This window comes from Hippopotamus amphibius, chromosome 11 (genome assembly GCF_030028045.1).
Source record: "Hippopotamus amphibius kiboko isolate mHipAmp2 chromosome 11, mHipAmp2.hap2, whole genome shotgun sequence".
Lineage (NCBI taxonomy): Eukaryota > Metazoa > Chordata > Mammalia > Artiodactyla > Hippopotamidae > Hippopotamus > Hippopotamus amphibius.
In genome coordinates, this window is record NC_080196.1 from 64,330,704 (window position 1) to 64,356,573 (window position 25,870).

General features: G+C 40.1%; 1 protein-coding gene across 19 annotated transcripts in view; it reads right to left on the reverse strand.

The window, feature by feature from the left end:
* DTNA (dystrobrevin alpha) overlaps positions 1-25,870 on the reverse strand; it is a 280,503-nt gene that overhangs the window by 116,767 nt on the left and 137,866 nt on the right. For all 19 annotated transcript variants that reach the window (XM_057698679.1, XM_057698696.1, XM_057698692.1 and 16 more), the window contains 2 exons: positions 24,451-24,518; positions 13,639-13,719 (listed from right to left, as the gene is read on the reverse strand). In XM_057698679.1, coding sequence (XP_057554662.1) covers positions 13,639-13,719; positions 24,451-24,517 — 148 coding nt within the window. In that variant the 5' untranslated portion in view covers position 24,518. The remainder of the gene's footprint in view (positions 1-13,638; positions 13,720-24,450; positions 24,519-25,870) is intronic.

Below are 25,870 nucleotides of genomic sequence, written 5' to 3' on the forward strand. Positions count from 1 at the left end.
CCATTGGTGAGCCACAAGCTATATACCATTCTAAAATATGAATCTAAACAACATCTGAGTAGTTCACCAAATTATTTTATGCTTCCAAACTCAGCATCTTCCTTGCTCCCAACACATGCTTTGATCACCAAGATAGTTCTCTTTGCTAAGGATCCTTGGCGAGAAGCTTCATTTCTTACAAACATAACATTTTAGTTTCACTTTAATTTCCTGGTTAAGGTAGATGATATAACAGAGCTTCAGGAAAAGATCTATGATGTATTTTCGGTGTAAAATCAAATTGAATATCATGCCGGTCCTCAAAGGCCCTGGCAGCACACCCATTGCCTATTAGGAAAAAGTATTCAGTTTTCCTTAAATTGTGTTTGTAGACTTGCATCATTATTCAAAACTAGGTATAATAATTGTTGGCTCAATAGATGTCATACTGTAAATTAAATTTAACTAAGTTCAATTGAACAAGCATTTATTAAGCCTATTATTTTTCAAAGCATTGTACTAAGGAATGTAAAAATTAAGAGAAGGTAAATGAAAAGAAATATCTGAACAATAACTAATTTCCCATTGCCAATGTTTATCTTTGTTCAGAATATATTTAATAACCTTAGAAGCAAGAGAATCTAGTATCTTATCTCCTCTCTGGGTAGTCATTTTAGATTTTGCTAGATAACTTTGCATAGGTTTCTTCAATGTGCCCTTACTCTACCCTACATTCTACTGCTCTAGTTTGGGCTTTTATTGCCTTCTATTTAGATTTTTACAGTAAGCCTCCTCACTTGTCTCCAGTTTCCACCCTTTTCCATCTGTCCTGAGAAATGTTTTAAGGCTCAGTTCTGGTCATGCCATCCTCTGTTGCCTATTGGGTAAACCCAAGCTTCTAAGCATGAAAAGCAAAGTTTGGACTTGAGTCTTGTGTTCTTTTATCCTCAGCCCCCACTAGCCTCCAGCTTCTGCCTATAGTCCTGTGCTCCAGCCAGATGTCCCACAATCCCAGAATGTGCCCTTGGCTTTCTTGTACGAGCCTTTACTCAGTCTACTCCCTTCATCAGACATAATCTTTAGTCTGCTGTCTTTCAAGATGTTAGCACATGTGTCCCAAGGAAGCCCCTTCTGATACCTTCAGTGGAATTTCTCTCTCTCTTTTTGCCCCCAGACTCCTCTTTTGTGCCTTTTCAAAGTTCTGGCTCCCCTTTTCTTCTCCAGCCCCTGCAGGACTGGCCATCATAGACTTCAACTGGTTCAGTGGAGCCGCAACCAGACAGCACTTGGCCTCAGGCTCCCACTGCAAATCTCTGACATCTCAGCACAAATAACAGACCCTGCCTGACATGTGCACAGGTGCAACCCAGAAGCTCAGGGGCATTAACGCCTTCCTGCAGGCCACCCTTGGCCAGTGCAGGACAGAGCAGCTGCATTAGTGCCTCCTCCTTTTCACCCCGGGTGGAGAGTCCTGGGGCACATTTCACGAGGTTCCTTAGAGGCGCCCAAATTGTCTATTGGCTTTCCTTTCTTGTTCTGCTCTGGGTTCACTCTCCAAAAGAGCTACTGCCACACAAGTCTTGTTGTGGAGTCTGCCTTCTGGGGAAACGCACCCTAAAGCACTGATTCTAATCGAGTCCCACCCATCACTGATTGAACCCTCCGGGAATAAAAAATGAGAAGAAAATGATGATTATGACCATGTTCAAAGTAGATTCTGATTCTGCAAGGCCACACGAATTTTTCTTGTTCTTCTCCATGATATAACATCATCATCTTATTCATCCGTGTTGAATTTGAAGGTTAAAATGAATCGTACTTGATCTTTCATTGACAATCACTATTTCTCTAAGAAACTAAGTTCATTGAGGGCTGGTACCATTATTATTAGCTTTTCAGGTAGCCTAGTGGTCCACACGCTTAACTCTTGACGACAAGTCTTGACAGACATCGTGGGGCAGTTGACTGTTCACCATGGCACTCGTCTAATATTGGGAAGTTAGAAGTTGAGTTCTCAGTTATATGATTTTATCTGGTGTTTTTCCAAGGGAACCTACTTCGCATCTATGCTTGCTTCACCTGGAACAAACAGAACTTTACAATTGCTGATAGAAAAGGAGATGAAGCAAAAGTCCTAGCCCAACACCATGAAGGAATAAAAATAGCTACAGACTTACTCCATTTCAGTAGCTATAGATACACCTCATTTCTTTCAACCACCAAATTTATATGTAATTTTTTTTCTTGAGAAAATGACAATTCTCTCAGGGTACTGACAGGCTAGATATAAGTTTATTACAGCAAAGTTTTAGGGTGTATGTATTATTGGGTTGGCCAAAAAATGCCTTCAGTCTTTAAGTAAAAATAAAAGACACATTTTTCATTTTCACCAAGAACTTTATTGAACAATGGATTCACTTTTTGTTCCACTACCTTCTGCCATTTTCCAGGCAACTTCATAATTCCATCTTCCCAAAACTTTTTATCTTTTTGAGCAAAGAACTGTTCCAGGTGCCTTTTACAGTCTTCCAGGGAATTGAAATTTTTTCCATTAAGAGAATTTTGTAAAGACCGAAATAAACAGAAATTCGAAAGTGCAATGTCTGGTGAATGTGGCGGATGAAGCAGAACTTCCCAGTCAAGCAGTAACAGTTATTGCCTGATCATCAAAGAAACATGTGGTCTTGAGTTATCCTGATGTGAGACTGTACATTTTCTGTTGACTAATTCTGGATGCTTTTCATCGAGTGCTGCTTTCAGCTGGTTTAATTGGGAGCAGTACTTGCTGGAATTAATAGTTTGGTTTTCCAGAAGGAGCTCATAATAGAAGACTCCCAATCCCACCATATACACAACATCACCTTCTTTGGATGAAGACCGGTCTCTGGTGTGGTTGGTGGTGGTTCATTTCTCTTGCTCCACGATCTCTTCTGTTCCACATTATTGTACAGTATCCACTTTTCATTGCCTGTCACAATTTGTTTTAAAAATGGAATGTTTTCATTATGTTTACGTAGAGAATCGCATGCGGGAAATATGGTTAGGAAGGTTTTTTTCGCTTAACTTATGTGGAACCCAAACGTCAAAGCAATTCACATAACCAAGCTGGGGCAAATGATTTTCAGCGCTTGATCTGGATATTTGGAGTATGTTGGCTGTCTCCCATGTGGTATAACGTTGATTGTTCTCAATTAATATCTCGATTTGATCACTATCAACTTCAATTGGTCTACCCACCTGCGGAGCACTCTCCAGCAAGAACTCTCCAGCACGAAACTTCACAAACCACTTTTGACACATTCAATCAGTCATAGCACCTTCTCCATACACTGCACAAATCTTTTTTTTGTGTTTCAGTTGCATTTTTACCTTTCTTGAAATAATAAAGCATAATATGCCGAAAATGTTGCTTTTTTCTTCCATCTTCAATATTAAAATGGCTACACAAAAACTCACCAATTGTGATGTCTTTTTTTTAAACGCATGCTGATAGGACAGCTGTCACATACAATCTAACAAAATTGTTTCGAATGATGTTAAAGACAACTAAGTGCTACTAGAATCATCTTACAGAAAAAGCTGATCGAAACTTTTGGCCAATCCAATATCTGATATTAACAAAATAGGAAGCTTTGAATAAAGAGGACACATCATTAGATTCTAAACTTGAGGTTATTCCAATACCAAATTTGTACACTAAGAAATATTACCATACTTCCCCTCCACCATGGTCTACGCATAATGCTTGGAACCCAGCACATCTCAGTCCACATTTGTTGAATGAATAAACGCGTGATTGTTAATAACAAGGACAAAATGCCAATAAAGCTTCACTGAGGAGTAGATCAATGTGGCATCATCAGGGATGACTTTCCTGCAGGATCACAGGTGTGGTTATGTGGGCGGGGCCATTCTTCCATCCCTGTCCACCTGACTGTCTTTTGTTTTCTCGCAGTGTTTGCCAGAGCCCGGGGATCCTGGGAGCCAGGCTGCGGGAGAGCACCCCCTGGGCATCCCTTCACTGCTCTGCTGATTGGCTCTGGGCCGATCCCGCAGGCTTCCAGGAAGAGAGCTTGGCGCACCACTAAGGGAAGGTCATTCATTGCTTCTTGCTCTGGCCCTCTTTAGATAGGGCTGGAGAAGATTGAAAGGTGTTCCTCTGCACACCCCACTCTTTCCCAACTGACTGGAGCATTTAAGGTGATGCTCTTTCCTAAATTGTAAGAGTGGCACAGCTTCCTGGCATAAAGCAGAAGCAGGAGAGAGGAAGGAAACTGATGGATGTTACATCCAGATGCCTGGAAACAAAACTACAGGTGTCGGCTTACTTCACAGGTTGCACATGCAGTGGTAGCAGCTTGAGCAGACAAAGCTTCCAGCATTTTCTAAAAATAAAAATACTACCAAGAAAACGAAACACTGAATCTTTAAGATCTTAAAAATAAAGGCAATTAAAGGGAAGAGGTAGCTTTAATTAAACCCATATCACAAGCATCAGAAGTTTGCCCTAATTAAGGGGAGACATTTTAGCTGTCGGTCCAGTGTGCCCTGGAGGGGAGCAGTGTTTCCATCACCTGGCACACAGGCATCTTTAACGGGTTTGTTTATGTTCTGCCGCCACCACCAACTTCCCCACAGAGAATTTTGGGGAACACTGTATCCTAGCATGACCCACTTGTCTTTATTTGAAACAAGTGTCTAGAATGATTCAACATCAGGAATGAAAATGTGTATCAAACACATTTGGAACAATACAAAGATACCTATGCTCCAAGGTTTTGACATCTGTCACTTATTTCCCTAACCATGAACATTCCTGCTCTTCCCTCTGACTCCTTGAGTGGAGAGAGTCCATCTGCCTTTCTCTTTTAAACACCTCTCTTTGTGGGGAGCTATTTCTCTTACCTGCATTTTTACTTTAAACTTTGGGCATTGTGGTAGGCAGAATACTCGGATGCCCTGCCTCGCACCATCCCAAGGTTACTGGCACATCGAGTGTACATACCTCAGTTATTCACTCACACACTAATCCAGGTAATGCTGCAGGGCATTTTGCATATGTAACTGAGGTCCCAAATTAGTTGACCTTAAGATAGGGAGATTATTTGGGTGGGCCTGACCTAATCACACAAGTCCTTTTAGAAGCCCAAGTTTTTTTTCTGGCTGGTCACAGAGGAGGGAGTCAGAGAAACACATGGAAGAAGAAGCAGACGCTCAAGCCTGTGGAAGCCACGTGGAAAGGAATGTGTGTGGCCTCTAGGAACTGAGGGTTGTCCCCAGCTGTCCATCAGCAGTAAACGAGGACCTCAGTCCTTCAACCATAAGGAAATGAATTCCATCAACAGCCAGTTCATTTGGAAGAGGACCTGGAGCCCCAGATGAGAACTACAGACCCAGCCAGCACTTTGATGTCAGCCCTTGAGACCGTGAGCTGAGAATCCAGCCACGTTGACTGGGTTTCTACCTGTGGAAACAGTGCGATAATAACATGTGTTTATGAATTGGGAGAATGGGATTGCCACATATACATTCATACGTATAAAATAGATGACTAAAGAAAAAAATCAGTTGTGCACTTTAAATATATGCAGTTTATTGTATGTCAATTATATCTCAATAAAATTCTTTTTCAAAGGAAAAAAATAAAAACAAACAAACAAAATAATAAATGTGTGCTGTTTTCAGCTGCTAAGTGTGTGGTCATTTGTTATGCAAAGATAGAAAACTGACACAGGCAGCCAGAAATCCACACACTTAAAAATGGGGCAGAGATGAGGAATATGCTGGCACACTAGCTTGAAGAAACATGAACGGGATATTAGCATTTGTTACTAAAAAATATCTAAAGGCTACTCCTGTAGCATAAAACCATTCACTTGGCTGGTGAAGAATGAACCTAGTGGGGCATATTCATTCTTTCATAGGAGAATATTTGTTCAGGACCTACTACATAGGTAGCACTCACTTGGGTTAATTTTTTAGTGATAGAGAAACATTTAGGTAAATGGTAAATGCATTTTTTTTTGATTCACAAGAAATCCTGAAAGAAGTTTAGAGATGTTACAGACAAAAGCATGTGTTCTGTCTTTAAATTGAATAAAGGATACTTTAAAAAAATGTTTCATCAACTAGAGGAAAGATATTTGGCGAAGGCCCAGAGGCAAACATATACCTTTTGTCTTCTTTTTCTTTTAAACAAAATTTTAATTCAATTTTAATTGATATGAGAGATAGAAAATTCAGACTGTAACCAGAAGAACTAGAGATGGTGCAGTGTCTGCAGTGGGTGTAGGGAGAGGATCCTCTTGCCCCCTTGCTTTTTTGTGCCCACTATTAAACAGGAAGGATTAGAGATTTCTGATCGATTTCTCTTGTTGCCTTTTGTTGTTCATGAACTTAAGGCTGCATTTTGTTGACTCCAAAGTAATTTCTGAAAAGAGATCTGCTGACATTACAGGGTATCTGGGTCATTAACCATGTCAATGCTGACTGAGGAAATCATGTTCTAGGAGAAGATGGTTATTTGTTCAAAATAAAGGCTGAGATGTTGCCACTTCCACACATGTTTATAAATGGCATATAGGGTATTTATTTTGTGGAAAGTCACCAGGACACCTGGAAGCTAAAGAGAAGGCTGGTGATTAGGAAAGAGTATTAGTAACATTATTTGTATTTTCCATTCCTCCTAGAAAATAACTTGTCTCCTTCTTTTAGACACCTTCCTTTATCCTATTACAGAATGTGCTAGTCATGGCAGGGGAGGGAGGGTATGACAGAGTACAAAAATGAATGGAAAGGCAAGAAGCACAGTTGGAAAATAGAGCCTATGAAGAAAAGGGGAAGGAATGAAGAAACTTTTGCCTTAAAAAAAGATGGGCCTTTTTGTTTAAATTGAAGTACAGTAGCTGTATGATATTATACAAGTTACAGGTGTACAATATAGTGATACACAATTTTTAAAGGTTATATTCCATTTATAGTTATTATAAAATATTGGCTATGTTCGCTGCATTGTGCAGTATAATTTGTAGCTTATTTATACATAATAGTTTGTACCTTTTATCCCCATCCCTACCTTGCCCCTCCCCCCTCCCTCTCCCCACTGGTACCCACTAGTTTGTTCTCTGCATCAGTGAGTCTGATAAAGATGGGCTTCTTACAACTCTTCTCTTCTAGCAGAGGTCGGCCAATGCTTTTTTGTGGACCAAGAGGCAACACTGTATTATACAGTAATACTGAGTAGATATTAAAGAAAACAAGTTTCCACAACATTTTTACTTATGAAGTTAAAAACAGTAATTGAGTCCAATTTTTAAAAAATGCACATCTGCCAATGAGAAGAATGAAGTTATTCTGGTGGGGAATCAACCAACTCTTTTGATCTTTGAATCTAGATAAAAAAGAAATCTCCTAAAAGCCTATACACTCCATATCCAGACAACATTTATTTTTTCTAGATGATGACTTCACAAGTGTTAGTTTTTATGTTTTTTCTTCCATTATATAGTTTTTTTTTTTATTTGTCTTCAAAGAGTATATTTATAGTTCAGATTTACCCATAGTTTAGAGCACAGAGCAAATCCTATCTTTTCCATGATGCTTTCTTGGACTTCTTCCTAGCCTTCCATTATATTAAAAAAAAAAAACTCAATTATATCATTTTGTATAATCTAGTTTGTGATCCTACTTAATGCTTTATGATAATCTTTTTTTCTTTTCTTTTTTTTTTTAATCTATGTGCTATTTTTTTTTTTTGGGGGGGGTACACCAGGTTCAATCATCTGTTTTTATACACATATCCCCGTATTCCCTCCCTTCCTTGACTCCCCCCCCTCAAGTCCCCCCCACCCTCCCTGCCCCAGTCCTCTAAGGCTTCTTCCATCCTCGAGTTGGACTCCCTTTGTTATACAACAACTTCCAACTGACTATTTTACAGTTGGTAGTATATATATGTCTGTGCTACTCTCTCGCTTCTTCTCAGTTTCCCCTTCACCCCCCGCCCCCTCCCATACCCCTAGTTCTCCAGTCCATTCTCTGTATCTGCATCCTTGTTCTTGTCACTGAGTTCATCAGTACCATTTTTAGATTCCGTATATGTGAGTTAGCATACAATATTTGTCCTTCTCTTTCTGACTTACTTCACTCTGTATGACAGATTGTAGTTCTATCCACCTCATGACATATAGCTCCATCTCATCCCTTTTTATAGCTGAGTAATATTCCATTGTATATATATGCCACATCTTCTGTATCCATTCATTTGTTGATGGGCATTTAGGTTGCTTCCATGTCCTGGCTATTGTAAAGAGTGCTGCAACAAACATGATGGTACAAGTTTCTTTTGGGATTATGGTTTTCTTTGGGTATATGCCCAGGAGTGGGATTACTGGATCATATGGTAGTTCTATTTGTAGTTTTTTAAGGAACCTCCAAATTGTTTTCCATAGTGGCTGTATCAACTTACAGTCCCACCAACAGTGCAGCAGAGTTCCCTTTTCTCCACACCCTCTCCAACATTTGTGGTTTCCAGACTTTGTGATGATGGCCATTCTGACCGGTGTGAGGTGATACCTCATTGTGGCTTTGACTTGCATTTCTCTGATGATTAATGATGTTGAGCATCTTTTCATGTGTGTGTTGGCCATCTGTATGTCTTCTTTGGAGAAATGTCTATTTAGGTCTTCTGCCCATTTGTGGATTGGGTTATTTGCTTTTTTGGTATGAAGCTGCACGAGCTGCTTGTATATTTTGGAGGTTAATCCTTTGTCCGTTGTTTCATAGGCAATTATTTTTTCCCATTCTGAGGGTTGCCTTTTAGTCTTGTTTATGGTTTCTTTTGCTGTGCAAAAGCTTTTAAGTTTCATGAGGTCCCATTTGTTTATTCTTGATTTTATTTCCATGATTCTAGGAGGTGGGTCAAAAAGGATCTTGCTTTGATGTATGTCATAGAGTGTTCTGCCTATGTTTTCCTCTAGGAGTTTTATAGTGTCTGGCCTTACATGTAGGTCTTGAATCCATTTGGAGTTTATTTTTGTGTATGGTGTTAGGAAGTGTTCTAATTTCATTCTTTTACATGTTGCTGTCCAATTTTCCCAGCACCACTTATTGAAGAGGCTGTCTTTTTTCCATTGTATACTCGTGCCTCCTTTGTCAAAGATAAGGTGCCCACATGTGTTTGGGCTTACTTCTGAGTTCTCTATTCTATTCCATTGATCATCCTTTCTATTTTTGTGCCAGTACCATACTGTCTTGATCACTATGGCCTTGTAGTATAGTTTGAAGTCAGGAAGCCCGATTCCACCAACTCCATTTTTCCTTCTCAAGATTGCTTTGGCTATTCGGGGTCTTTTGCGTTTCCATACAAATCGTAAGATTTCTTGCTCTAGTTCTGTGAAAAATGCCATTGGTAATTTGATCGGGATTGCATTGAATCTGTAAATTGCTTTGGGTAGTACAGACATTTTCACGATGTTGATTCTTCCAATCCAGGAACATGGTATGTCCCTCCATCTGTGTGTGTTGTCTTTGATTTCTTTCATCAATGTCTTAAAGTTTTCTGCATACAGATCTTTTGCCTCCTTAGGCAGGTTTATTCCTAGGTATTTTATTCTTTTTGTTGCAATGGTGAATGGGAGAGTTTCCTTAATTTCTCTTTCTGCTCTTCCATTGTTAGTGTATAGGAATGCAAGAGATTTCTGCGCATTAATTTTGTATCCTGCTACTTTACTAAACTCATCAATCAGTGCTAGCAGTTTTCTGCTAGAGTCTTTAGGGTTTTCTATATATAATATCATGTCATCTGCAAAGAGTGACAGTTTTACTTCTTCTTTTCCAATTTGGATTCTTTTGATTTCTTTTTCTTCTCTGATTGCTGTGGCTAACACTTCCAAAACTATGTTGAATAACAGTGGTGAGAGTGGACACCCTTGTCTTGTTCCTGTTCTTAGAGGGAATTCTTCCAGTTTTTCTCCATTGAGAACGATGTTGGCTTTTGGTTTTTCATATATGGCTTTTATTATGTTGAGGTAATTTCCTTCTATGCCCATTTTCTGGAGAGCTTTTATCATAAATGGATGTTGAACTTTGTCAAAAGCTTTTTCTGCATCTATTGAAATGATCATATGGTTTTTATCCTTCAATTTGTTGATATGATGTATCACGTTGATTGATATGCGTATATTGAAGAATCCCTGCATCCCAGGGATAAACCCCACTTGATCATGGTGTATGATTTTTTTAATGTGCTGTTGCAATCTGTTAGCTAGTATTCTGTTGAGGATTTTTGCATCTATATTCATCAGTGATATTGGTCTGTAGTTTTCTTTTTTTGTGACATCTTTGCCTGGTTTTGGTATCAGGGTGATGGTAGCCTCGTAGAATGAGTTTGGGAGTGCTCCGCCTTCTGCAATATTTTGGAAGAGTTTGAGAAGGATAGGTGTCAACTCTTCTCGAAATGTTTGATAGAATTCGCCCGTGAACCCATCTGGTCCTGGGCTTTTGTGTGTTGGGAGATTTTTAATCACTGCCTCAATTTCCGTACTTGTGATTGGTCTGTTCATGGTTTCTATTTCTTCCTGGTTCAGTCTTGGAAGATTGTATTTTTCTAAGAATGTATCCATTTCTTCCAGGTTATCCAATTGATTGGCATATAGTTGCTTGTAGTAGTCTCTCATGATCTTTTGTATTCTGTGGTGTCCGTTGTTACTTCTCCTTTTTCATTTCTAATTCTGTTGATTTGCATCTTCTCCCTTTTCATTATATAGTTTTAAAGCTTAGTTTTGTTAATATACAAAATAAAATTTACCCGTAAATAAGGTCTGGGCCTAAAAATAAACAACTTGTTCTAGTTAAGGTCCACTGATTTCCATGAAGTAAATACAATGTAAGAGTTTTCAATAAATCAATGCACTTACAAGCACACTTTCTGGATTTTTTTTCTTATTTCTTTTATTGTAGAGTAAAACTCCATTATTAGGTACCATAATTTATCATGGGTTAGGTTTTATTGCAGACAAAAAGTATCCTCCTCTAATACAGGGGTGTATATTCAATGTTGACAAACCTTATGTCATAAACACCAGTGCTTCTGGTTACCTTCCTGAAAGGAAGATTTCAATTTTGATGAACATAAACCAGGCTCAATTGTGTGAGCGTTCTGCAACTACCTCAACCTCGCAACTGTTATATTTTTTGTCAGGAAGGAAAACTCAGCAAACATATACAGTACGTGCATTTAAGACTTGTGATCAAGGTAGAAACAATTTTAAAATGAAACAATTTTAGAAGAGCATTCAACATATGCTTGTTTTTCTTCCTTGAGCCTTAGTTTTGTCTAGTTTGTATAGAATGTAATATTTTTCCTCTTTCTAAAATGTATGATGTTTATAAGGTGCCTTGTAAAGCAAATAACACTTCCCTGCATAATGTCTACTAATTCTTTAAGGTTCAGCCCAGATATATCCCTCTCCAGGAAAGTCCCGTCAGCAGCCCCCACATCCAGGTCAGGGCACTGCCTTCTTGATGGTCCCGAACACTGTGCCCTTATTCCTATCATTATACTTCCACACTGTTTTATACGTCTGTTTAAAAATCCATCTACCCAATTAGACTTCGGGCAACTTTAAGGCAGGGATCACATCTTATTCGCTATTGCTCTATCCTTGGTACCTAGTGCAGTGCTAACCCTATAGTAGGAACTCATTATAAGCTTCCTAATTAAGGGGTAAATGAACAGATGCACTGAGGGACAACTGGACAGGGATGGATCAGCACTGTTTTCCAAGAAGGTCACTGTTTTCCCCACTGTTTTCCAAAAGGGTCAATGAGACTATGACAATTCTGCACGTAGAAAAAGGATAAGGCCAAAGAAGCACAGGAAAAGGAGGTACCCAAGAATGAGAAAGGACCTTTATCAGAGAGTGGGAGGAACGGGATGTGGCCTGTGGGTTGCTAGGCCCAGTTATGTATGTTCCTTGTCATGTTGGCTGCGGGGTTGCCAAATCAATACGGGTCTTTTTTCGTTTCTTTTTCTTTTCTTTTCTTTTTTTCTTTTCTTTTTCCCTTCCCGTCCCATCTCTTCCCTTCCCTTTCCCTCCCTCCCTTCCTTCCTTCTCTCCTTCCTTTTCCTTATTTATTTATTTAATTAGTTAGTTATTAATTGGTTCATCCTTACCATTTTGTAATGTATTTTTAAAATTCTCCATCTCTATTGAAAGTAGCCTAAGGAAGGCTCTGCAAGGCAAAACTTTAAGTGGACAGAACTCCCTCTATTTTGAGAGCCATTGGAGTGGTAACGAGGAAAGAAAGCCGGAGGGTTCCATCACTTTTTCATTTCTGAAAACATGGAGATTCTTCCTTTTGTTTAAATATGGGTGATGGGGTTGAGGGGGGAGGGAAAGCTTTTCTTCTGTGGGAGCATTTTCTAGTCCTTTAACACCAGTCCCCGAAAGGGCTTTTATTACTTATCAACACCCAGGACTGCAAGTACAACCCCAGATTCCTTCCCACATCTGTAATGTTCTTCTCACTGCATTTTGGGGGATTGGTTTAGCTTCCTGTGAGGAGTCAACACACATCTTTGATATCTGACCCACCTATGTTTTTTCTCCCTTCTTGTCCTGCCCCTTTCTAGTTACTGGGGCTGGAGAAAAAGCTGCAGCTTGAGGAGTAGCCGCACCCTGCCCTCCCCCACAGTCAGGATTAGCTGTAAACCCAGGAGCCTGGGGCTGGGGGTGGGAGAAGCCCAGGGCCCCAAGAAGCATCTGGGGGAGACTCTGGGAGGGCAGAGATGTGGACACGGCTGGTTTCTACATTCATCAAGAGCCGAGTCCCCATGCCACGTATTCAAGAACTACGTCTATGTATGCAGGAAAACATTATGGTTTTCATTTTTAAAGTTCATCCAATACTAATTAGAAAATGAGAACAGTATTAATTTTTTATAGCAGTTTTCAAAAAAGGCAAGAGTAAGTTCATATACACGAACTCTGAAGCAATACATTTCCCAGGAGAAAATGGATGTGATAATCTGACAGAAGCATTGACCTGGCAGGGAATGTGAACACGCTCACTGTAAGTAGTGAGCTAGCTTGTTCCTGACATGTAAAAATTTGGGAAAAAGTTGAAGCAAGTTTCTTTGTTTCTTTACATATTGTTGTCTCTTCTCTTGCTATTGTCTGATGTAGGCAAAAGTAGTTAATACTCTGATACAAAGGGCTAATTTTTGTAGTTTCAGAAAGAAACTTAAATGTTTTCCAGGAGCTTGTAAACATTTTCCTCTATTTGTAAGGGAAACATAAGGAGGACTTACTGTTTGATATTTTCTAAAGTTCTTGGAAACCATTTTGATGACATTGCATTTACAATACGAAAGCTAGAGAAAAGAGAAACCATCCATCCGGACTGGAACCATTCCAAGGGCAGGATTATATACACAGCCAGAGGCTCATGCATTCCAATACGTTAGCAGTTGAGTCACGAAGCCTTCAGAATTGCCTGGGGATAGTCTTTCTACCATTTGTGTATCATGATGCTCCTTTATTGTTGTGTAAACATATTTTTATCAATATTTGCAAGAAAGCCTACTTTTAATAAACTAGGTAACAAATGTAAAGCATAGGATTCATGAGGGTAATTAGTCCAAACAACTGGCATACTTACAATTGCATTTCTTCTGAACAAACCTCAGCTTGCATGCTGTTCTGTAGGTGGACAGTCGGATGCGATCCAGATCTTGAGCCCCTGGGGGAAGAAAAACGTATGCATATGGTTTGCCGTGTGTGTGGGAAGGAAGTGAGAATGTTTATAAATAAAACAACTACAGGGACTTCCCTGGTGGCACAGTGGTTAAGAATCCGCCTGCCAATGCAGGAGACACGGGTTCGATCCCTGGTCTGGGAAGATCCCACATGCCGCGAAGGAACTAAGTCCATGCGCCACAACTGCTGAGCCTGCGCTCTAGAGCCCGCGAGCCACAACTGTTGAGCCCATGTGTCACAACTACTGTAGCCCAAATGCCTAGAGCCCGTGCTCCGCAACAAGAGAAGCCACTGCACTGAGAAGCCAGCCCGGCAACGATGAGTAGCCCCTGCTCACCACAATTAGAGAAAAGCGAGAGAAAAGCCCTCATGCAGCAACAGAGACCTAGCGCAGCCACAAAATAATAAATAAATAAATAAATAAATAAATAAATAAATAAATAAATAAAATGACGAATCCTTTCCCGAAGTTTTTGTTGTTGTAGTTGTTAAAACAACTACAGATCTAACCTGTACACTTAATTTGATTTTTATCTTTATTAGAATATAAGTTTAACTTTAAGACTTGCAAAGGTCTGTCCCATATCCCTCAGGTTCTGGGGGGAAGGGAGCACGTGTATCCGGCATGGAGGTCAGGTTGTTGACCATGTTCAAGGAACACAAACTCAGCCCTGGGGTGTCTGCTGCTTCTGAGAACAGTCTACTCAAGCTGTGACTTAAAACAGTTAGATGATACCAGATACTAACATCATCCAATAATCATTTTAAATGTACTGCGATTGGTCATTAGAGCATGGCTGGGAGGTGAGCACAGGCTGAATGTTGGGCTTCTTTTCTTGGTGACTTTAGGTCAATTGCTTTTAGAAGCCTCAGTTTTCTCATCTGGAAGATGGGGCTGATGGTATTACTACTACTTATTTCACAGGACTGTTGTAAGGATAAATGAGCGCCTAAAGCCTAAAGCACCGGGAGCACTGCCTGGCACACAGTAAGTGCCTCATTACGACTCTTGTCTGTCTTGCAAAGCTTCCTGTCAACCTCAGAGGCAACTCCTTTCTGAAAACAACCACTGCTCTTCCTGACACTGTGGCCTCCAGCTCCTCCCTAACACAGCGTGCTTCCTGTGTTCTTGAACTACTTTCCTCATCCCACTCCTCTACTCAAGGATCCAGCGTGGCTTCTGATGCCCGCAGCACCAGGGCTGAATGTTCTTCTCAGAATCCAAGCTGCTCTGCGCTCTTCCATACTACGTACCCCACAACATTTCCCACTGCTCTCTACCCCCAAGAACCTCTGCTGGGCACAAGCAGGTCTCCTCACCATCCCCTGCAGATGGGCCGCTTGCTACATCAGCATCTGAGTTCCTGGCCATCTGCCCACCTTCCTCTGAATGGGTAATTTCTGGACTGTGTCTAGAACACAGTAGACTTTCAACAAATGTCTGTTTGTCTCTGCTTCTAACTATTAAGCTTTCTTCAAGCCCATGTTTATGGTTCATAACAGATATTAAGGCACATGGCTCTATTTTGACAAGTATTGAACTTTCTCTTTACCAGTAAATGTGCTACAGAAATGCTTCAGAATAGCAGAGTTAGGGTGGCAGCTGGCCTAGAAGTAATTGTATTCAGAGACCAATTAAGTGCTTTTCTAACGAAACTCGGGATCAGGTGGCAAGTGCCCCTCACTGAGAGCATTTATCATTCCCTCAACTCAAACTGATCTCTTTAGATTCATTTAAAAATACTATCAATACTCCTATTACTTTATGGTTTTATGAGGCAGATCATTAAACATTCATTCTTAGGAAAGTTTATTATTTCACGAACAGACTCACTGATACTGTGTGCTTAAAGGATCAAAGTGGCAGGACTTACCCTCACCCAGTGAAGGAATTCATCTAAACAAGTTCTCAACAGATGGACATTTAGCCAATGGCCGTGTGATATATAACTTAGGGAAAATACGTGAGCTTTAAAGTCAGTAACCCTTAATCTTGCACTTCCTGTTGTGTGAACTTTGAAAAGTTTTCACTTGTCCGATTTCTTCATGTATAAAATGAGGATAATAGCATCAACTTTACCAGTTGGTGACCTCTGTAGCTGGTATCTAGTGAGTGTTTAATAGCAGACAGACCTCCTTATAACCTTTCTGGTGTCATTAAAAAAACATATTTATTTATTTATTTATTTATTTATTTTTGGCTGTGTTGGGTCTTCGTTGCTGTGCACAGGCTTTCTCTAGTTGTGGTGAGTGGGGGTTAGTCTTGTTGTGGTGCGAGGGCTTCTCATTGTGGTGGCTACTCTTGTTGTGGAGCATAGGCTCTAGGCATGTGGGCTTCAGAAGTTGCAGCACTCGGGCTCAGTAGCTGTGGCTCATAGGCTCTAGAGGGCAGGCTCAGCAGTTGTGGCACACGGGCGTAATTGCTCCATGGCATGTGGGATCTCCCTGGACCACAGATCGAACCCACGTTCGCTGCATTGGCAGGCGGATTCTTAACCACTGCACCACCAGGGAAGCTCCTCCAGTGTCACTTCTGAGCACCAGTAAGTGATAGAAATTTCTTTTTTTATATTTGGGCTTTAATTTGCCTCCCTATAACTTCAGTCTGTGTGATCTGGTTTCCTTTCTGGACCCATATCATCTTTACTCCCTGACTATTATAAACTCGATAACTTATTTCTCAAAGATTGGGAAGCTGCTATCATGATCTTCATTACCATCTTCATTACCATCTAGATATTACGTACAAAATCACGGAGTTTAAAGTTCAGATTGGGAGGTAGCTTCTCCTTGACTTTCTTACCTTAGGTGGAAGATGTCCAAGTCCAAAGCTATTTCAAGTATCAATACAATGTCTACCCGAGAGCGTGCCACACAAAGGGCTCCAATACATGGACGATGCTATTATTTTTCTTATTATCATCAGACACAGTTTGGAGACCCTTAAACATTCTAGCGATCCTGTTCTATGGCTGGCTAACATCTCCTTGAAATGAGATATACAAAATGAACCCAAATGCCACTGCTGTTGCCTCACCTGTATGGAATGTATGGAAAGCCACAGTTACCACCACTGATGAGGACATTTACTGATACAATGTTTTCATAGATGGCTCATGCTTCTGGCTCTTATTAAGCTAGCAGTTCATTAAGAAGGTGGCTTTTAAAAATCATATGCACTTCTATTAAGTCAGATCTTTTCTATTTTCTATTTAAATGCCTATTTGGGGGCTAAAGGCAGGACTTCATATTTAATCTGCTTAGTTTCTTTTACTTTTTAGTTCATGCTTCTAACCTTTCTGATATTTAAAAAATTTTTGTCTTTGCCATTGGCATTTCAAAGGGCCTTCCCAGCTTCATGTGCTCTGTAAATCTGAGAGGCTCCTGTGGGAAATGAACTCTCTAGGATGCTGGATAACCAGAGACATACAGACTTATCAGAAATACATGAACGCTAAATCTTTTTCCCCGGGATGAAGATGTACTTTTAGTGAACCTGAATTTGGCTGAACAATCAAGAGAGTCTCAATATCTGCAAATACTCCTTTAAAAGAAGACATTAGGGACATAGATGATTTATTTAAGTTTGTCAAAAATAATGATTTAAGCCCCAGGTATGAAAGGACTGTGATGTAGTACACAATTAAATTTCTTAGTTCCAGCAAGACCTCATCCTCTGAGAACTGAAACCCAGCTCCTCTGCTCCTCCCTCTCACAGAGGTCCTAGGGGGCATTTGGCAAAGGTGCCCCTCTCCAGGATGCAGTAAAGAGGGACGTAGAGATGATGCTTAGGGTCAAGAGTGCGCTGACGGCTCTCCTCTGCCCATCACCATGTGGACTCAGCTGACCCTCTGTTTTGTTCAAGCCTCAGGAAGGGGTCTGGAGGGCTGTCAGTGTCTTCCGTTTGTGAAGGCTCTTTCTGGCTGAGGACATAAGCCCTGAATATTAAAAAAGATGTGGTGAGCAATGAAGTTTAGCTTTTTGGATACAGCAGCCCACTGGCTCACGTGGACCATGGAAGTGGCAACCACAGGATCCACCATGGATGGACACATCCACCTGGAACCCAAAAGAAGCTGTGCTGAGACAGGCTGGGCAGGTTCTTGCTCCATTTACCCACCGTGTTTAAAAGAAATTTCTTTGTCTCCAGCCCAATAATAATTCTGTTTGACATGTGTGGTCTCTTCTTGAAAGTCTATAAATTCAGTCTACCTTGAGAGCAGTCACATGTCTTCTGTGTCCAAGTCATTGCCTAAAATCTAAGACCTGACCATGGCCACAGAGTCTTCCAGAATACAACTGGAGGCTGTCCTCCAAGTTCATGGATCCATTACTTAGTCCTTCAGACATGGTCACAACACCACCTATGCATCTACATACTTGTATGATGATCCAGCTCACATTTTTCCAACACATGCACAGCCTAAGAGACTTTTGTTAGTACCTTGCTGAAATTAAGGTTCACTTTTATCCTATGGTATTTTCCTAAGCTAGCAGTCTAGTAACCTCATTGAAAAGGGAAATAAGCTGACTTAATTCATTTATAAAAAAGATGGAATTTGAATAAATGAATAAGGAAATATAAGCAATAGAGTAATCCTTATTCTTAGCATGTTGAAATGTCTAGGACTACCACTATATTTTGTCCATGTCCTAAAAAAAATCCATTTTATCTTCTTGAAATCTACATCAAATTCACACTCTATACTCTCAAGAATCGAACCCTCCCTTTTTAATGAAAAAATAGTACAGCATTTCCCTATCTATTTTTTGCAATGTGCTCTTAATTATTTCTCAAATTTATATTGTTTTTTCCTTTATTATTATATCATTGGGATACAATTCTTTAAAATGGAGATTTGACACATCTAAATAATACCTTAGATTTGCTTCATAATTATATGGTGAGGTCTGAGGATAAACAATTAAGGGTAGAGATGAATACAATTTTCTCCACCTCTGTATACATTTAAAACTTTTCATATGAAAAATTTAAAGTGAATTCATGTAAGGCAACTCGATGCTCTTGCACCATCTCCTCAAACCTCTCACACTCAGGTCTTAGTTGGAAAAAAATGATAAAGAATACAAAGATGCAAGTTAAATGCTGATTGATCACATTGCTACCTTCTGCAAATCCTGTTTTCCCTTTCTTTAGCTCTTCTTTGCAAGATTTTTTTCTCATCCCTTCCTCCCTTTGTCCCTTCCTTCCTCCTACCATCCATCCAGCCAACGAACCAGTCTTACCTAATTTTTGGCTTTAGCGTCATACACTTTTAACAGTTTCACACAATTCATATATGTTTTGCCTTATGTGTTTTCATAGCTCATTTATAAAACCCTTTATAAAATCATTCAGATTCTTAAATTTCTTAGTCGTTTTTCAAACTCATCCAACAAATATTTATAGAATAAAGATGAAGCCTATGAACTCTGTGTCTGAACTCTTTTCCATGCTTGATGATTGACCGGATGTGTGTGTGTGTGTGTGTATGTGTGTGTCAGACAGGGGTGAGGGGAGAGAGAGAGGGAGAGAGGGAGAGAAGAGAGGGAGAGAAAAAGAAAGAAAGAGAGGGAGAGAGAGCAGTCAAAGGAGTTTTGGGGTCAAAGATAATGCTCTACTTTCTACCTTAGACAACTCAATGGGATGGGGTGGCCCTCATTGAGCTAAGGGACCAATAAGGAGGAACAGGTGTGTGTATATGTGTGAAGGTGAAGGGTTTGGTTTTGGGCCTACAGAGTTTGAGTTGCTTGTGGGATGTGCAAATGGAGATCTCCAGTGGCAGTTGGATACATGGATATGGAACTCCTTAATACTGACTATATTCCAGGAATTATTAACAAACATATAAAATGTATCAGTGTGTCTTAACTGAGCCAAGACTGGGAATCTTTTCCCAAGAGGAGACTCTGTGCAGAAGTAGGGTTATCCCACATTCTAGATAACAAAATGAGGCACAAATTTGGGGTTCTAGAAACTTCCTCCCCACTTCTGGACAGCGCCTTTGGTAGTTGTTCAAGGACTGTGTGGTTCTGGAAATACTGGAAGGTGGCAGCCTTGGTGGGACATTGGCTTTGCTGTGATGGGGAGTTAGTGGAGCCAACAGGGAGCCCATCTCAACGTGCTTCATCAGCAGAAGCTTTTGCAGGGAGGAGCCAAGTCTGGAAGGGACACTGGCTTTACATGCTGACTATTTTGGATAAGCTCGTTCCTGAGAACATGGGAAGTGGTTTTGAAGGACTCCTTCAACACTTGAGAGCCGTAACAATAGCGGTGAAGCCTCGAGAGAAAGTCAGATTGTACAGGGAGAGAATTGGTCAAGAAGAAAACTTTGGTTAAAATCTGACTTCAAGGGGTCTGGAGACAACTAAGAGACAGAGAAAGAGAAGTACAGTGGTCAGAAAAAAACAGGAAACTGGATCATGGTGGTGACATAAGGGAGAATTTCCAGGATGGTGACGCATGATGTCGACACCCCCAAAGTGCTGCAGAGCACGAGAAATGAAGATGTAAGTGAAAACAGTCACTGTATCACCATGGCTCGTGGGAGTGGGGTCATGCATGTCATTTCCCTGAATGACTGAAATCAGTTTTCCTAAAACGCGCCGCGTGCACCGCAAAATCATGCTGCAGGCGCCATTCCAACTCCGCGCGTGCCGACTGCTGTCGACCGTCTGAAGAGGGAGTGTCTGCCTCTGAACCACTCAAGTGTTTCCTGAGCACCCCATCTGCCTCCCTGTGGTTTCTGGTCCCTCCTCCACTCAGGCCCCAGTGCTATCACTCTGCTTTCTCCCCAGGACCTTCCTCTTCATGTTAGGCAGCCTTCCATGCTCTCAAAGAATGTTTTCCAATCATTTCCCTCCCATTAAAACCTACCTATCCTGGGCCCCCAGGCTTTTAAACCAACATTGATTCAGCATCCAAGGCAGATGGGCTTGAAGGCAAAGGTCCAGGGTCCAACCTCAAGGAGAAGTTCATGTGAATGAGTGACACGGAAATCTTTCCTTTGTAAATTCTTTGCAAGGGTCATACAAAGCAGAGTAAAGGTGCTCTCAGAGCAGAAAAACAGAGACGAAAGGAAGCTTGATTCCAAGAACAAACAATTTATTCTGCTAAAAGCCAGTTGGATAAACTTTTTTGAGCTGATAAACGTAGCTGATGGCTGAAAAGGCCAAGGTGAGAATGACATTTACATTTAACTGGAGTCTTTTCAGCTTTAATCTAAGGTGTTAAATAAACTGATAATTAGGGCATTATACGGAAGGGAAATTTTGGTTTAGGGCAACTTGCCCAAAATTTCTTTAAACAAAATATGTGGCCATGGAGTTTTCTTTTATTTTGTTTTTTTGGCTTATTTGGAGTCCGTGCTACTCTTAATTTTGTTTCTTTGCCTTTTTATTTTATTTTTTGCTTCTGCTGCCTGTGGTTATGAGCTCAGAGTAGATGTTTAGTACATATATATGTGCTGCAATCACCTGAATTTGCCAAAATTCATTATCAATTGGTCTTCTGATCAATTGTTACCCTGTTTTCTGTGTTCTCTGCTCCTTGGCTTTTGTAAGGTTCTCCTCAGCCTGACTAACCTTTAGACAGGTTTCTTCCTGACTCTAGGTCTTTGATCTCCTTTTCCATAGAGCACTTCCTTTAGAAAACTTTCCTTTGTAAACTCTGTCTCTGCCCTGTTAAAGAGGTAAACCTCCCAGCATTTTGCCAGTTTTACAACCCAGGAATATCTTTCTCAAGGACTGGGAGCCATTCCTTGGAAATGAAATCATTGAAGGAGATCTGCTCCTCTCTGTGGGAGGGTAGGAGCTTAGCTTCCTTATTGTGACAATGAGTAACCACAGCTGACCACCTTCCCCTCTAGTATCCTCCAGTACTTCTGCTCTAGGTCACCCCAGTGCTTAGAAACGCTCCTGTCTGTAGTTCGGCAGGGCTGAGTTCCATCTCTCTCCCCCTCTCACAACAGTACTGAAGAAAGCCTCCCCGTTCCTTCTTAATTCCTTTTTTCTTTTTTCCTGTGACATGTGTAATTTCCAAAATCAAGAAGCTCTTTGGCACTTTCCTTCAATGTTTAAAAAAGAATTATTTCTAGGTAATACTTAGCTGACCAGATTTACAAGTTCCTCCTTTCTAAGCTCCCTGTCTAGACATCACAGATTCCTGGAAGAAGTTACTTTCTAAGTTTTGATGTCACTCTTCTCTGATAACAGTTTCCTTGTCTTTCTTTGGTGTCCTGCTGATATAGCTGGGGTAACCCATATATTTTTCAAATGTTTAACACATTCTCAATGAAATTACCTTTCTCTTTTGTCTGACAGTCAATCGAAATCAATTTCCACTTTGAGATCAGCTGATTGCTCTATCTGGCAGAAGCCCACTTACTGTGGGCGTGTCCTATTTAGTGCTAATCTTAACATGATGCTGACTAATGAATTTTTTTTTTTTAAGGAGAAAGAATGGCTTTTATTTTATGTTTTTTTAAAAATCTATTTATTTGGCTGCATTAGGTCCTCGCTGCTGTGTGCAGGCTTTCTCTAGGTGTGGCGAGTGGGGGCTACTCTTTGTTGCTGTATGAGGGTTCTCACTGTGGTGACTTCTTCTGTTGCAAAGCACAGGCTCTAGGTGTGCAGGCTTCAGTAGTTGCAGCACTCAGGCTCAGTAGTTGTGGCTCGCGGGCACTGGAGTGCAGACTCAGTAGTTGCGGCGCACGGGCTTAGTTGCTCTGCAGCATGTGGGATCTTCCTGGACCAGGGATCCAACCCGTGTCCCCTGCATTGGCAGGCAGATTCTTTACCACTATGCCACCAGGGAAGCCCCTAATGAATTGTTAAGGTCACACATGTTTAGCTGCTTCTGAAGAGAGGAAGAAAGGAAGAAAGATACATATCTGTGTGGTTTGCTTAACTATTTTGATCACTAATCAGGAGAACTCAAAATGATGTAATAAACTGCATGACCTCCCTGAGAGGTTCCTATGAAAAGGTTAAGTTACAATTAGGGAAATGAATGAACAGTTTTCTTAAGTCTCTCTCACTTGAAAAATTTAGAGCTTTTCTGTTTCTATGGCTATAAAACTTACGTTGATCTTCCTTTGAGTTGGACAACTTTAACTCAAAAGACATTGATGACATATGTGTTTGTCTGTGCCAGGCAGCGTACCAGGTGGAGAAGGAGCTGGGATTATGTACTTAAACTCAGATAAATGTTTATAAAATCATGACATAAGCACACTTTTAAAGTTCTTACAGTCTGTTGGCTGATATAGTCTTTAATGTAACAATGATAAATTTAAAGATTTCCCTTAAGACTTTATTGCTTTTCTATGTTAAATATTAATAGCTTTTTTTTTCTTTTTCTGACAAACCATTGGCCCTTGACATACATGGCTCTCGCCTTTTCAGTCTAAGAATCTACAATACGAGAGGATACCTGTGCTGCTTTGGATTTTGTTTAGATAGCCAGGCAATAACTAGGTCCTTTCCTCTGTTAGATTTATATCAACAAAAGTCACAATTCCAGGTGACTTGTCAGGCCAGAATTGAAGCTGCAGTACCAGACATGGAAATTGGAAGGTCATGGCTGAAACTGTCACAGGCACTTTAGACATATTTCTAAAAGTGGAAAAAGCAAGGAGCATGATTGAGATTCCCCACATCAATTTTAATTTTCTTTCCTCTTTGTTAGTTCTAACGCTGTCTTGGTGCCTTCAGATTATTGGGAAATGATAAAGGAAAATGTGAATCTTATTATCTGGGGCTTTCCTTTATCTGTTCCGACTCTCATTCTTGCCAATCAGTTCCAATCTTCAGTAGAAACCTAATTTTGTGTCTTGCCTTCTCCGAGTAAAAGGCTTACGACTCACTTCCGCTCATCCTCATTCCTTATGCAGGGAAGGAGAGATAAAAAGACAATAAGAGAATCATACTTTTTTCTTTATAACATTTAATTTGAGATGTGTCTTCTTCTCCCCAGTGTCAAGTTCTTCTTCCTTATGAATAAGAAAAATGCTCTAGAAGGAGATACTACTACCCAATTACGTATACAGCAACACCTGCATTTACATAAACCAACAACCTTTATTTAATGAGTTCTCCATTGGAGTCAGTAAATATAGTCTCGGTTTGGTTTTCCTCACATAGCAGGTCACCTCCAAACTCTTTTAAACTTTTGATTTCCTTTTCACTTTTTAGAAACTAGTTTGTAGGACAGCTTGTCCCCCTCTGCATGAAGTTCAAATGATAGCTTATAGCTTGGTCTGGTAATCACGCCTGACTCCTCTTTCCCATATGAACAAACAATACTATTTCACAGGTTAAGACATTCAATGATTCATTTCAAAATTTTTATCTAGTACTTGCAGTGCGCCAGACCCTGTGGTAGTACGGGGGAGATGAACACAGGCTTTGAAGTTTAGTGGATTGTATTAATGCCAACACTAAATAGTGTTTATTAAGCATCCGTGTATGTATAATATATATACATTTAGGTCCACAAACCCTTTCTTTCATACAAGATACACAGTCCTAGTAACAAATTATGATGATTCACTAATTTAATTCTTACCTAAGAGGAGGTAAAAATGCCTGGACATACATTTTATACAAAAAATTTAGGATTTTAAGGAAAGATACAATTGCCGGAAGGATTAAGCGATTATTTCCAACCTTTCCATGAGTCTTTAGGGGTGTTCCTTCAAAGTTCCATACTTACTCATCTCTGCAAACAGCTGTCTTCTTTCTGCCATGGTATTTCCTCTTTTCCCACTATCTTCAATCATTCTATGAGACAAAATGGTTACAATGTGTATTAGCTTCATGTTAATGAGGCAAACAGCCATTTCTATGTAAACACACTTGCTGTAGTCATGCCACAAATGTAGGCACAAACTATTTAAAACCGTGTCTGTAAAAAGAATAGCTTTACTTTGACTAATTGAAATGGTTGTACATATTTTCCATATATAAGGTTGTAGTAGTTGTGGAAAGGGTGTACAATTTTTACTTTCTAACATACAAATAACTACAATAGCAATCTTCTTGCGCTATAACAGAATACAACCCTTTACCATCTGCTGGGTGATGCATTTCACACAGAGTTTCTCTTTCTATTTTGGGAATACCTACGAAGTATAGAGATCAGATATTACAGATCCCATTCAAGAAATGATGAGATCATGAGTCTCACGGACTTAGTAAAGGAAATGGTGCAGACGTTTGGACCCCGAGACTAGTCTGCTTTCCTCTACATTCTGTTGCAACTTGTCCTGTGCGCACCCAAAACCTCAATTTAGAAGCAGGTCACTTTCTAAATGTTCATTTCTAATTTAAGTGTTTGGAACCTGCAACTGTTTTTCCATACATAATAATATCAAGCAAAGTGGTTAGGTTCACCTCTCTCTACTTAACCATACTATAGTCTGCAATGGAACTACTTAAAAAATACTACAAAAAGACCAACAGTTAAAAAGAAGAATTAAAAAAAATTTTTTAAGTTAAAATTTGACTTAAGGAAAAAGAAAATAATGAGACAGTTAATGGAAATGTTGTTTAGCCCGATAGAGGGTTTGGGGCTAAATATTTAGTGTTTTATAAGTTGATGGAGTTGATTTTTTGTTATAGCAAATTAAATGTTTAAAAACTGATGTCTTCTCTTTCATACACACATAGATACATATACTTGTGTGTGTGTGTCTATGTGTGTATATATATATACACACACACACATAATATATATGTTTTGATTCAGGCATGGTAAATAGAAGGCACAGCTGAACTTTTTGCCTTTCAATGGACACTGTTCTTTCTCAAATATGAATTATGCTCATGTCATCATGACCATTTTTGTCTGGACTGCCCTCAGTCTATGCGTGGATAAGCTGCAGCCATCCTTCAGGTCTCAGTTTAGGTGTATCTTCCTCTGAAATTCTCCCCAACTTTCTATGATGGGCTGGGTATGAGGTCTTTCCTCTGAGCCTCCCTAGTTGACTCTGCCTCTCTCTCAATGCTGAGCATCCACTTAAGTAGTCTTCAGTGAGTGCCTTCTATACTCCTGGAACCAAACTACGCTCCGGGCAGACAACAGTGAAGTCACAGTTCCTGCCCTCAAGGTGCTTGCTTACACTCTAGCATTG